The 14,717-nt window shown below is 35.5% G+C and overlaps 1 protein-coding gene across 1 annotated transcript; it reads right to left on the bottom strand.

The window, feature by feature from the left end:
• Positions 1 to 673: 673 nt before the first annotated feature.
• On the bottom strand, positions 674 to 13,834 carry LOC113726917 (NAD-dependent malic enzyme, mitochondrial). The gene is made up of 19 exons (XM_027250836.2): positions 13,450 to 13,834; positions 12,141 to 12,237; positions 11,379 to 11,497; positions 10,570 to 10,737; positions 10,199 to 10,327; positions 9,064 to 9,124; positions 7,913 to 8,016; positions 7,668 to 7,751; positions 6,882 to 6,988; positions 6,406 to 6,517; positions 5,240 to 5,353; positions 4,090 to 4,155; positions 3,417 to 3,489; positions 3,242 to 3,328; positions 2,532 to 2,586; positions 2,368 to 2,439; positions 1,816 to 1,878; positions 1,605 to 1,719; positions 674 to 1,132 (listed from the first exon to the last, which is right to left on the bottom strand). Exons 1-19 carry the CDS (start codon positions 13,627 to 13,629, stop codon positions 1,058 to 1,060), a joined length of 1,881 nt encoding a protein of 626 aa, XP_027106637.1. The 5' UTR covers positions 13,630 to 13,834; the 3' UTR covers positions 674 to 1,057.
• Positions 13,835 to 14,717: the final 883 nt, after the last annotated feature.

Genomic DNA, 14,717 nt, shown 5'->3' with positions numbered 1-14,717 from the left:
ATAATTGATAATATAATTATACATGTCTACTAATAGAATTTATTAATTAGTTATACTAAATTTACTAATACATTTATACTAAATTTCTAATTACACTTAATAGAATAACACTTTTTTCTCAAAAAAAAAGCACAAACACAATGATGAATTAGTGATTGTATTTGTATTAAAAGTGAAAAATTGACTATTTTAGTTATATTTATTTCATCATATTGGATTGTATTCAAATAATTTCTGTTTGATTGTTTTTATGAATTTCAATTGTAAAATTACAATGAATAATAATTTGATAATGTGTTGATATTTTAATATTTGATTATTTATTAAAATTTAATTATAATAAAATTATATAATAAAATTTTATTAACCCCTCAGGTGCCCCCACGGGGGAAGCGGGGGAAGGCAGGGCGGGGGCGGGGCGGGGGGAGCAGGAGGCGGGGGACGGGGCGGGGGACGGGGGGAACTAATAGGCAACGGGGTGGGGGACGGGGGAGGGATCCCCGCCCCAACCCCGCCCCGTTGCCATCCCTAGACTGCTACTCTACTCCCTTTCTTTTCTCGTAATCTGTAATTTTGCGTTTGTCAAATAAAGGATCCTTGATTTTTATTCTATTTACTCACCTCTAACTGTTTATACAATTCGTCATCGTCTATATCAATTCGAGAATAAAAATGGCCACGCTAACAAACCTTCACGTCATCATCGATTCACTTACAAGCATGGAGCAGGAAATCCGAGCCAAAAGGCCTTCTTGCATCACCATCCTCATCCTCGCTATAGACTCGGAACAGGGGAAGAGTTATGGCAAAACTTGGCTCCCAAATTCTACTGTTTATAGGATCTATTGGGTTTTTTTGGGTTTTGGGAAGGGTGAAAAAATTTCCACGGAAATTGATAGATGCGTGCAGCTCAGAACCTAAACAAAATATATATTACAATCTCCGGAAACAGACATTGCTAGGGTGCAGGCTAAGTACCAATTGTGGTTGTGTCCACGTAAAAATAAGAATACTTCATTCACGCTCGCCAAATTGTTCCTAGAAAGGTTGGGTGCGTTCAATCCTCTTTGTATATAAGCGTTGGGTAATCTGGACTCCACATATTGGTTTCAACATAATTTGCAATTTCTTCCTGCAAATTGGGGAGAAACATAAGTAAAGAAATCATAGTTAGTAAACGGCTGATTTTGTACAGACAAGCCGTACTTGATACATATGGAAGTTCACTGGGAGACTGAATTCGACCATAGACAAAGTTGTGTAAAGAACACAACCTAATCAACTAACATGTCTCGTTCACACTTTGGTTATAAGAATTCCTACAGCCACTCGGTGGCCAGAAAAAGTTATCTAAAACTCGTATTATACTTCATATATTCAGCAAACTAGATTTTATAACTAGCTTTCGCAAGATCTCCGGTAATTATGTACAAAGACATTAATTGTACCAGCTATGATTCAATAGGTTATGCATACAAGATAGCCGCTATGAGCCATAGAGAAGCTCATGTTGCCCCAAGACCTATAACCATTTCAAGCAGGTCTGCTGTTTTAAATGTGTAGAAAAAGCGATGGTGAAGTAGATCAGCATTACTGGAAGATACCTGATTAAGTTTCCTTAGCTCGTGGCTGTCCATTTCACGATATCCTTCCGCCAGATCCTCTTCTACAGCTTCCTTAATGACAGCTGCAGCTACCTCCTTGGTTATATCTCGTATCCTGCATGCAGGAATCATATCAACACTGTACCTCCATTGATATAGGAACTACTAGCTGAAGCAAATTGCAATCTGATCACTAAAAACCTATCCTTACTTGGATATTGGAGGGTATATGATCCCGTTGAGCACCTCCTCCTCTGTCATATATGCTGCTAGACTGTAATTTTCAATTCAATGTCAGAAAGGTTATAATTCCCTATTGTCAGCAGAAAACATCTATTCTAAATTCGTGCAAGCCACATAATTCTGCCTTGTTCAAAAACTAAAATTTTTGGTCTATTCGTTATTGGCTGCTGAACAGCAAATGAGTGTGCAGATTTCCTGGCATTCTTGAATCTATGAAGAAGTATCTAGACATTATCTCTTAACAAGAAACAAAAGGATTATTTTCTTTCGAATTTGTAAGCTTTGGAACCACAGTGTTCTATTACTTTAACAAAGCTTACAGATTCTCCAAATAGAAACAAGTAAACCACATAAGACGGCTGTACACATTTTGTTTCTTAAACAAAAGAAAGCACACTGTTGAATTGCCCCATTGACATGTAGGTCTAATCATTGGAATCTGTCAGTGAATTTGGATATCATGATGGTTTCAGAGGTAACTTAATTATTTCCTAGTCCAGATAAAATAGACAGGAAATACCATTCAGCAGCTGCTTGTAGCATGCCATCTGATATGATTCTAGACCCGGATAGAAGAGTACCCAGTCCTATCCTGTGAACTCAAATGCAACATTCAAGATATAGATCAAAATATAAAAGATCAGATAAACTCTTACTTTGTATGTCCAAGGTTTAGCCTCTTACCCAGGAAAAAGGTACATGTTGTTTCCTTGATTGCAGTGCCCAATACGACCGCCTCCTATTCATCGAGACATGGTTCAGAATGCATTTACAGACCAGATGTCTTGATACATACATTTAAATAAGACAGAATGAGAATAATTAAAATCCATAGGAATTGTTTAACAGATCAACTTGCAGCTCTTTCTTTGGACACAAAATTCTTGGCCTTGGAAGAAGCATCTTCTCTTTTATTTGAACAGAGTTTCCCAAAAGGAGAAGAGTATATGCTTTCATATATGTCAAAATTTGGGAGGTTCTCACGTGTTTTCCTCCAGAAAGCAAATCAAGCAAACAGCATAAGATTTTAACACCAAGAAATTACCAGTGGAACCCAAAAAAGGTGAACCATGCAGTGTCATGGACATTAGTGAGATCTGATGTAGCTATCATGGAGTAAGATGAATGCTGTCAGATATCGATGGGAATCATGGAAATTAGTGTTCATGGGTAAACGAGGGTATGATGAGTGAGGTTGAGTTGTAGGAAAGATAGAAGACTGACAGCCTCGTGTCATTGATAACGCTAATCTGGTAGTTAATTGTATTCTTGTCATGCATCTAACTGTTAATCTTGTCTAGCTTCTTCCAGCTTAAATGGTTTTTGGATACTTAAAATTAAAAAATGAAAGAAAATCCAATGCCTAATATAAAAGCTTTAGGCACAAGACATACCCAGTTCAACGTTTTTAAACGGACTGCCACTTGCAAATATAATGTTGTCACCGACGATAGAATATGCTTCCTCAGGAGTGCATTCAGCTAGAAAAATTCAAAAAGTCAAAAACAAATTATAGAGGCTCTTCGTACACAATGTTCAAATCTTTTCTCTGCTTCGTGAAGAAGATACCGTTGGTAGTTGGATTTGACATTGGGAAAATAGCCGGCCTCGTAGAAGTTGAATCTTTGAGGGCTTCCAACACCTGAAGACAGAAAAGTATTTCCAATCACTTATAAATATTGTTAAAGGAAAGTCTTTTTGGATGATCCTCATGTCATCAAGCTTGCTTTGTTCTCATCAAGAGCATAAAACATATGGGAAAAGTTAAACAAATAGAAGAGTACTTACAGCTGGTATTATTTATGTGGACTAAAGCCAAGGAAAAACAGGACAAGCCTTTATTACAAAGGCAAAGCTAGTTTCGCATTGATTGAATGTAGGAAAGCAGACGAAAAAGAACCATATAGCTAACCAATTACTATACAATTGTATAGGCATTGGTTAACATAGAAGCACATGAATACAAGTAAAAGAAGATGGACATGAACCACATCAATCTCAGAAAGTTGAGAATTCTTTTAAAGTTTCAGACTGCAATACTAACTTATAGATTGCAGCAATTCTAACAAAAACACAACCCTTGACCATTAATGAGTAAATTGCAGTGCTATGTTAACTTGAATTACAAAGCAGTACCAAAAATTTATCGGCCACTTCCAACTTAATATCTAAGTCAGCACTCAACTTCAGTTTCTCATACAGAGGAAAAACTCTCTATATTGATGATGCAACAAAGGCATACCTCTTTAGAGAACAGGCCCCCAACAGCAGATAAACCAAGAAGTACATCTGGCTTAACTTGACGGACCTGTTAGTAATAAAATGAAGCTCATGACCAAAATCACATGCCAATAAAGGAAACCTGAAGATGTAATTTCACAATTAAAAAATGCTAACGCTTATATCACATAGCAAAGTAGATTTGACTCGAATCCTGGACCCGATCTTAAATTATGCTGTCATATGAACAGGTAAAGTGGGTGTTAACAAATGCTTGCAAGTTCGCTGATCTTCTTTTTTTAAGCGCCTAGCTGTGATATCCTACAACAAACAATTTTGAACGATGTGCAGCTTAAATTCCCAAACAATTAACAGACAACTCAGAAGGAAAGGGAGAAAAGGGGAAGGTGAAGAGAGAGAGGGAGAGAGAGAAAGCTTTGAATTCAAATTGCAGGCTGAACACAGATGGTAGTTTATTCATATTAACAGCAGTCAGAGGTCCATAAAACGCACACACACACACAAAAGAACTACATTGAGTTACTAAAATTTGGAAATTTTAATATGAATAAATTATAGCATGTTGACATGAAGCAAATTAGTATTTCATTCATGAGCACATGTTACACACACAACTTTGCAGAAAAGAAGTCTTACAAGTATAGGTCATTAATAATTGGTTGTCATGATCTTCCTGGCATGTATTCAAGGGCTAAAATAAACTGCAGCAGTTATTTATTTTTATCATAAACATCCCATGACTCCCCAAAGTATAGGGGAATAAAGTAACCATGAGACAACAACCATCTGCATAATTTTCCAACTATTCTAGCTAAACTCACTCGTGAAATCCTTCAAGAAACAGAATGAAGGCCATACAGGCAGTTCTCATCTTAAATATTTTTGCTCTCTCAGATTAGTTTCATTGAGTATTTAATTATCAAACCTAGACACGTGGGATGTTTGAGAAACTTAGTTTGCACATTCAAATACATACTTGTGTTAGTAGAATTTGATTTCTTAGATATACTGCAAATAGAAGAAGGCAGTGCATAGCTAAGGGAAGTCCTTGAGTAACAACATGGAAACCAATTGATTGTAAAAGCAGAAAAAATGTAAAGATTTGCAGTATTAAGCATTCACATCTGTGAAAGGTCAAAACATTCACTGACCACTTCTACAAGACTTGCTCCTTCCTTAAGCCCTTGGCGGTCAGCTTCTTTTACCTTCCATGCAAATCGGCGAGCCTCTGGATCAATACTGTCACGTGCCTCAGTTAACAGTCCCTAAACTCACAAAATGGATGTGTAAACTATTTAGTCATATCTTTCAGTGCTTCGAAATAGTAGAAGTCAACATCAACCTCATTTACGAATCGTTCACAACATGATACTGTTCAGTATGAACATGCAACTATTCCAAATAAAGACAGCTGATAACTTGTACAGATCCTGATAAAGAGCAAAACTAATAAGTTGAACCATGCAAATGTTGTTCCGCGCAAATCAATGCTACCTACAAAAATACTACCTTCAAAACCAAAATAAACAGCCAACTGTTCCAACTATCAGGTTGCTAAAAAAGCAGTATAATCAATGAAAGAATTCTTTGTATTTAGTAAAAAAAGTCACATGAGAGCAGTCAACATGATAGAAGGGCTACAAAAGTTGTAGTAGAATGCCAATTATTCACAGTCTGAGTAGTATTAGTGGTTCTTTGCATTGACTCCATCCAAAATAAAACCGCAATCTCAGACGGGAATTCTTAACTTCTGATGTAGAAAATGAGAACATTATACCTCAGACCAAGTCCCACCCGATTCTAGACCATGACCAGCTGGGATTTGTCCAAATTTGGGGTGAATCATCAAGTAAAAGCCAAGACAGGTTAATGCACTAAATATGACACATTCTTTTTTAAAATGACTTTGGATTTAATAATACTTTGATTTTCCAATACAGAATCCAAAAGCTTTAGATAACACCCTTTACCTAAGTAGTAGTAGTAGTACAGAAACTGACACATGATTTTTCATAAAAGATAAGGTATAAATAGGATAATCCATTGAACTTATAGATGATGTAATTAACCTTTTAATCACTTTTGGACACTAAGAACATGTTCTATATAATCTGTAATTCAAAACAGATTTTTCAAGCAGCCTCTCCAGCAAAACTGAGAGCTGGGTAAATTAAATTAGTTACTTCATTAGAATAGAACATTGTAATAGAAAGCAATCTCCCCACATTAAGAAAGTGTATTGTAACTTAAAATCAGAAGGATTGATCAAACAATAGCAGACACTGAGAAGAACAGAGCATTGAATGAGATTACTCACATTGGCGTCAACCACCCAAAATTGACTCCTAGCACTTTCAAAAGCAACTTCAGTGTTTCCTAACATTCTTGCCATGGTCTTCCTAGCAGCATTAAGAACTCCTATTCCTGCACTGCATTCATAGAAAACAATTCAGGCATACTTAACAATGTTTACCCTAGCGTGCTATATTTCCTGGACTAATATCCTCCTCCCTAGGAAAAGTTCTTGGTCTGCATATTTGACTTCATCACACTACATTCCCTAAAATGACAATCCATGCTATATTTAACCAACTAAATATGCAAGTCCGAAACTGTATATATCCTTGTACAAATGAACAGGGAGAACAATGAATAGCAAAACAGCATATGTGAACTACAATGTTATCAAGGCATGACTCAACCTCCCTCTACCAAGGCATGAAAGAGAAAGCAAAGAAACAAAAAGAAAGGAAGACAGAGAAAAGGAAACTGAAAATTACTAGAAAACTTCACCTTCCAGCACCAGCAACTACAATCTTCATCTTAGGAAAATCAATCATTGGCCTCCCTTGTGCTCTTACAGCCCCTAAAAGACCAGCAATTGCAACTCCAGCTGTACCCTGTAAGTGATTGAGATTTTTCACGTCCATGCAATTTACTTTGATGTTCAATGCACCTTAGACAACTTTTGACGTGCAACTGATCTCATTCACTAGCATTAGGCCAAATCCCAAATCATATACTATTTCCAACGTCAGCTATGTTTTAGCCAATCAAGTATACCCAGTAATCAAAAACTTTTGCTAAAGGAAGTGATAGAAGTCAGTTAATAGAGTACTCGGATCAAGCAACTTCACAAATTTAGATTTCTGATACACTAAAGAAATCTGGAAACTCAAGTCTATGATAGGTTCACAGTTGAAAAATCAATCAACAAACCCAACTCAAAGGGCATTCTATCTCAGAGAGACTTCCACTTGGCATCTGGTATGTAAATTTACCCTTTCATCACCTACACATTTCCCCTTTCCCAGACCACCATTATTCATTTCTAATGTCCAACTTCTCCTTGGCTCATGTTTCTCCTTTCAGAAAGCTGGTAATGAATTAAGGGGACCTTCATCTTTTCCTTTTTTTTTCCTTCTCAACAAATAATGCCTGCAATATATCTCAAGGTCCTGAATTGTGTTGTTCTACCATGTAAATCATATTTTCTTCTGCAGTACAATGCTATTATCCTTTGTACAAACATACATTTTTAGTTACTATGCCATGTCATATTAGTCAGAGAAATTTTACCTGAACATCATCATTGAACATTCTGTAATTGTTCCTGTAACGCTGCAACAGCTTAAAGGCCCACTTGCTTTGAAAATCTTCAAACTGCAACAATGCAAAATGCTTTCAACATTTTGTTAAGGGCAAGGGAAAATGATGACAATGGCAACAAAAATCTTGACATCCTCATTTCTTGTAAGAGCTCAACATGAAGATCCTCAACATTTGGTTAAATCAATATAACTACAACAGACTTCATGAAATACCTGCACAATGACGTGGGGCCAACGAGTGAAGACAGCATTCATGAATTCATCTATGACTGCAAGGTATTCATCTCCTTCAAGGCGATGCTGCTGTATCCCCAAGTCTATAGACATGAAATGTAACATATATTGACCAAAAAGTCACGAAAAAAAAAGGCATTACTGGATTCAAGACATGAAATGACTTAGAGGAAATTACAAGATTTGAAGAAAGAACTTGTAGGATACAGTTATGAAAGATGGACTTTCAACCTTGATTAAGATTATAATAAATATACTCTTCTACAGAAAGCAGACATCAATAACTTAATCTGAACATCCACATTAGAGCAGCCTTAATAGCAGCACAAAAATTAAGCAATCAAAATGGCGTCATGAAAACAGGTAGACTGGATTGCACAGTGCAGTTTGAGCAAGAAAACCATGCTAAGCAATAAGGGAAAGAGCAAAATGTAAGAAGCATGGCAAGTTAGCTAATTGGTTACTTTGTAAGTATCATAGAGATCTCAATTTGGCCGTTGCTATATCAAAAACTGCATTTTGACAGTTTTACGTCCCCATTGTGTACCCATTTAGTCCTTAATCTCTAATTAACAATAAAAAAGCAACTTCTAATAATTGTGGAAGCTCACAAATTACTATACTGATGGCTATATAACAACAAAAACCAAGGATAAAACCTATTTATATCAAGAACTGAGGTACGATTTATGATCCACTGACACAGTTAAAACAATGCATGTATTATTGTAAGCATGCAAAACCATATAGAATTCTTTTATAAGAAAAGAACCTTATTGGATGCTCCAATCTAGACTCAGCATTTAAAGAAACTCAGAAACTCTAAGGATTATCAATGGAGCAATGTAAAAAGTTCATGCTCAAAACACATATAACTGAAGTCTTTAGAAATTTGTATTGTATCCAGTAAAGCTCTATAGACTAACACAAATATGGCTTAAGCTCCATGGATCACCACCTTTTAATGATAGGAAAGCTACTCTTAATCTTTTCTAGAGATAATGACAAAATCACTAATCCAAGTTCCTTTTGGTTCCAATGTTCCAAGAGTCACACAAAGTGAAAAGGGTCACAAGCAATAAAATAATGGACAGTAGCTTAATCCAAATGTAGGAGAAGAACACACTTACACAAAGGATCATGAAGAAGCTTCTCATTGTTAGTTCCTACATCAATCATAACTGGAAGCACCTATAGGGGGTCAAATAGAAGCACATGTAAGTATTGGTCAACTTGCGAATATATAACATGAACTTCAGTTTACAGCATAAACTAGAGCAAAAGTTGAAAATTTCAGGAAACAACACAAGATGGTCAACGAACTCTCTCCTAAAGGCCTTTGATGGCATGTGAAAGGCAACTCCAGCAAAAGTGCAGACAATGAATTTGACAAGACCAAGGATAAGATTGAAGAAAGTCAGCATAAAACTGATACAGAAGTCTTAAAGTCACTACTCTCTTGATTTAATTCTAGACATTCAGCAGTTATAATCTCATTGCTAATGTCATATTTCACCTTTTTTGCTACAGCAAAATTAGAGCTGCACTAAATTTTGTTTCTTTTATACTATTACCTTTAAATGAGTCTTGAAAAGATGTTAGAATACTTTATGTGGGGCACATGTAAAAACTTTTTAATCTACAATATAGCGAGCGCATAACAATCCTGTTATGTGGGTAGGCACATCTGCGTCACTCCAACTACACCAAAACGAGTCCGAAGTTTCACTCTGCCAATACATGAAATGAGACCTCAAGGCAACCATTTCCTCAAATCAAAATGACTAGTTATCATTGTGCATGAGGGCAAGCTGGAATAACTCAAAAGCAACATTGTGGCATTTTAATAAAAGATAGGAGTTCCTATAAGCGAGTTTAATATCCAAAAGAGGGAGTGGCATAAACTTTAGAATAGTCAAGACAAAAAAAAAATTGAGCTTCTATATGAGTTGGCTATACAGCAGGTGAATACCCTCTTGTTTGCTCGTACGATTTCAGCATTAAGATTTGAAGTTCCTGTTCAAGTAATGCAAAACCTTCTTTAACATTATGAGAGAATTTTAAAAAACTAAACTGTTTACTCTATTGCTCGTCATGACACTTTTTCCATTTGTTATGTCAATGAGTCCTAGTCATGAAATCTTAAAAGCTTATCCAACAACAGAATGAAGAAATAGCAGCAGCATCATGTTCCAATTCATTTGATAATCCACAAATCCAATGCAGTCATCAAATACAGCTGGATACATAAGAGTAAGAAAATACTCTCTGAGGGTTTATTCCAGCAGCAGCAACATAAAGATCCAGCTTCCCTATTGCAATTGCAATTCCCTGAACTCCAAGATCTCCAAGACCTAAAATCCTGCTTCCATCAGTGACAACAATCATATCAACCTGCAGCAAAAGATCACACATCAGTACATTTTAACTTTTACTTAAACTAAATCACAAACAAGATTTTACTGAAAACTACATGAGCAAAGTTTCACAAAATACTACTGAAGCTTCATAATTACTGAATTTGGTCCACTAATTTCAAGGTTTACAAAATATTGGTAATGGCAATTCAACAAAATAAATTCATGCCAGAATATAAAAAATTCCCAATGGATTAGATATCCAGAAGTGCTACAAACCTGGTCAGAAGGCCAATTATATACCATTGACATCATTTCTCCACGATCTTCTGAACTGAAGTACATTCCTCTTGGCCGTCTAAATAATCCACTATACTTCTGGCACACCAGACCTACAGTAGGGGTGTAAACTACAGGTGCATATTCCTCAATGTTGTCAATTAATACCTGTCAACATCATTTAAAATCTCTGGTTCAATATGTGCAGCATTGAAATGAGCTACGAATATGAATCCAAATTGCCTCTGGAAAATTCAAATGTCAACAATCAGCAAAATGCCTTGGCACAACAGAAAATGGAAAATTATAGTAGAGAAATTGCATAATTCCAAGTGAAGAAGGTTTGTGAAAGCTCCAATCATAAATGTCCAGCACAAAACCAAGAAAGAGCTAGTCATCAGCCAAAACTAAGTTGTCACTATGACACAGCTGTTACAATTGCAATTAAAATAGATGCTGTTGGAGTTGAATTGTTGATTCAAGCTATTGCATGTGGCAAAGATTTCACACTTGATTAGATGAGCAAACAGGTCCTAATAAAAAAAGATATGCTCAAAGAAAAGAAAACAAGAAATAAAGGAAATTCCAGAGTGTACAACTGCTCTGGTTTTCCTTTATGACCAATATTTGCCATCTCTATATCCTCATACGTTTTGAATTTATTGAAATACCTAGATTTGAAGTATATCTTGGATAAAATTCAACTCTAACAGATCAAACCAACAAGTCGAGTCCAGAGTTAGTAACCTCGCATCTTATTTGAAAAAATTCAAGCAAGATAAATAGAAAGCAGTACTATAAGAACCAACCTTGTAATACATAGTCTCATTTCTGTCATGCAAGCGGTTGAGAATGCGCCACTTGGCCAAAGCATTTGGATCAAATGGTCCATCTCTAGCATTGACTTGAAGTCTTTTGAGGTCAGCCACTGTTGTCCAAGAAGAAATCAGAAATAATACAAGCCTAGATAATTATTTATTATAAGGCAACATTAAAAAAATTAAGCATCCTTATCTCAATTTTAAAACCTAAAACAAGATAAAGCTCTATTAAGTTAGAGAAGCAACTAAAAATCTAGGAGAGACAACTATAAAAAACAACACTTTTCACTTTTCAGCGACACAATAGAAGTTTCAGAATCTACTGGATATCCGAGAATGTTAAAATGCAAGGGGGTAACAACTTATAATACAGAACTTGTCTGATTTTGAAACGTCAAGTGACTTTACGTGGCATAAAAAATGCTGGTAGCCTACAAGGAAGTCAAATTCTCACTAGGATGGCTAAAGCATATTTGAGACTAAATAACAAAATTTAATAACAAATATTAAAAGAACCATAGCCCTCTGTTTTGTAATATCTGATCCTAAACTACCTAAGTTGAAAACACCGACTTTCTTCTTGCCTGAAACTTAAAGTTCAAGAACATCTCAATCTTAACAACTGAGTAATTAATCTGATTTACTTTGTTCCCACGAATTTTCTACGCAAAACTAATCAATTACTTCCTGTTGGGATGGAAATCCTGTATTATCCATTTGCATATGAAATATCACTCGATTAAGACTTACTGAAGCGCTGAATTTGCTGTTCAGAAGACATAACAGTTGGAGGCAAAAGCCCACGAAGGTTAAGGCGATCACGTTCTGTCATTGAGAATGCTGTTCCCTAGCATTTGAAACACGACTATGTAAGAAGCTAAAACTATGCACTCTTTACTCACTTCAGAATTCAAAGAGCATAAACTCCCAGATCTAAAGCAAGTAATTAATTCTTCATACACCTTGAGAAAATCAAACCTTGGACCACGAAGAGCCACATCTTGTATTCAACAACATGCAACTATTGAAGACTTGAACCATGTACAAGTGTCAAGAGACATTCTATGTTAAATAAGAGTCTGTAGAGCATCATAATAGAAATGATGTATTCAACAACATGCAACTATTGAAGACTTGAACCATGTACAAGTGTCAAGAGACATTCTATGTTAAATAAGAGTCTGTAGAGCATCATAATAGAAATGAGAAATGTGCATCATATCTCTACTCCATATGAAATTGGAGCACTAGTATGTCTTCCAATGTGTTAAAACCAACAACTGAACAACTGGTTTGAGTTCCCTTCCCATTTTTCAAGCAACTTTCTTCCTACTCCGAGTCACTTCTCACGGTTCAAGAGTTTCCGATGCAATTATAAACATTAATAAAGGCTTTCCAAACCCAAAGATTTGTCAAATTTTACTTGCCAACAAATCTCATTTGCCCAAGATTACCACATTTTAAGATAAATATTATACTTCCACAAGGACAACTCAATTAAGAATTATAACTCAAGAGTTCAGTTAGCATTCAGCAATTCATGCTATTATGTAAACTTTAGATAACCATTTGACAGATGTAACTCATCGTAAAAGCTCCGTTTCCCTACTTTCGAAAGGACAATCCAAAACTAAGACTTTGCTCGGAATTTTGAGAAAGCATCTAGCCAAGTATAAAAACTTCAAATAAGCCAATGGCAGTATACTCCAATATACCCCAAAGAGGGGAAAAGAGATGGCCAAGCTAGAGTTGAGTCATGCACAATTGAGTTATGGAGATTCTTTCGTGCAAGTGTACAACCACTCCTACTGTTGAAGCATATCCTTACAATCTGCAACTGCTCACAGTCTTCGGCTGCTGCCAGAAGCTCATTCTCAATCCAGCAAATCATAAATAATTGAAGCACTCGAAGGTCGAAAAATTCAAATGTTTCTCAGCATAGTTAAGCATTTATAAATAAAGCTCTTAGCTTCACAACTAGAATCACTAGTAAATCTGCGAAAATTAAGAAACAAACCAAGAGAAAAAAAAGCAAAAAAGATAAGATCCTTCGTCTAACCTTGTTGAACCATGGATCGTGAAGAATGTCGAGACTGCGTTTATGAACAAGGGTCGGACGATGCCCTTCCGTCGTGGTAAAAGATCTACACACGTTCTTCGAATTTACCGCGGTAACATTTTGTTGCAAACGCTTCAACAGCGTTGATGATAACCTCAATTTACGCGAAAAGTTCGACATTTTCGATCAGAAAACCAAGCTAAAACTACGTGTGCAAGGTCTTAAACCCTAATTCCGGTCCATGGAAAGTTGGAAATTTACGACAGAGGTCTAGAAGAAGAAATATGATCAGAAAACGAGTGTCAGAAGGAAGTTTGAGCTCTGAAGAGTGGTGTGGCTCTGACGAGCTCGGCTGCCCCGCAGTGGGGTGTAGTACGCTGTGCCTGAATCGTTGGACACTTTACAGGGGATTTGATTTGATTTTTTTTTTTGGTCGTTGAATTGTTAGGGAATGAGGTCAACGGACGCGCATTGTCGTCATTGGTCAGTCACTTTGGTTGTTCGAGCCGCGCGACAGCGGATCGCGAACTTGATCAACGAATTGGAGCTCGCCAAGTTGAGATCAAACTCAAATTCGAATTTAAAGATTTTGATTAATTCGCGAATCCACTCAATTATATATATATTTTTTAATTTTAAAAATTTATATAAAATTTTTAATAATTTATTATTATTAAAAAATTATAATTTTATTTTTTTTAAACAAATAAAATAATTATTTTTTATTTATTTAAGCTCAAGCTCAAAATTGATAAATTTAAATTGAGATTCGACTCGTTTCTAGCCCTAGATTGAGGTAACTAATTTCGCAATTGATAGAAATATTTTACAAGCACAAGTTGAAAAAAAAAAAAAAAGGTTTTCACAAGCATAGTCAAATTGCTAAACAAAGATAAACCATTTTTTACTAGATTTTTTTCAATCTTTTAGTTCTTTTTAGACCACGAATGATAATTTACGGAAAAAAGGAGCATTTGAAGACTAGTTAGTAAATGTTCTTATTATACCTGTATAATACATGTTAATATGTATAAATGAAAAAAATTATATTTTATATATTTTAAAATTATTCTGGAATCCAAATATTCATACTTTTTAATTAGCCGTTTAAAACACGTAATAAACTTTTGACGTGTTATACTTCACGAATTATTCTTCACAAATAATTTTGAAAAAAAATTTAAAAATTTGAATAAGATCAATGATCTATCTTCTAATTTTAATTGTATTTTAATTTATATGTCTAATTTTGTGAATACTTCTTTTTG

Source organism: Coffea arabica, chromosome 2c (assembly GCF_036785885.1).
Source record: "Coffea arabica cultivar ET-39 chromosome 2c, Coffea Arabica ET-39 HiFi, whole genome shotgun sequence".
Taxonomy (NCBI): domain Eukaryota; kingdom Viridiplantae; phylum Streptophyta; class Magnoliopsida; order Gentianales; family Rubiaceae; genus Coffea; species Coffea arabica.
Note: the sequence above shows the minus strand (reverse complement) of the source record. Positions and strands in the feature narration are given on the sequence as shown.

Bases quoted from the DNA above. Each gene is read 5' to 3' on its own strand.
- LOC113726917 (XM_027250836.2), bottom strand. From the start codon at position 13,629: ATGTCGAACTTTTCGCGTAAATTGAGGTTATCATCAACGCTGTTGAAG. The intron at 8,017-9,063 runs GTAAGTGTGTTC...TCATGTCTATAG, and splicing joins GCTTCTTCATGATCCTTTGT to ACTTGGGGATACAGCAGCAT. The intron at 3,329-3,416 runs GTATCTTCTTCA...GAATTTTTCTAG, and splicing joins GTCAAATCCAACTACCAACG to CTGAATGCACTCCTGAGGAA.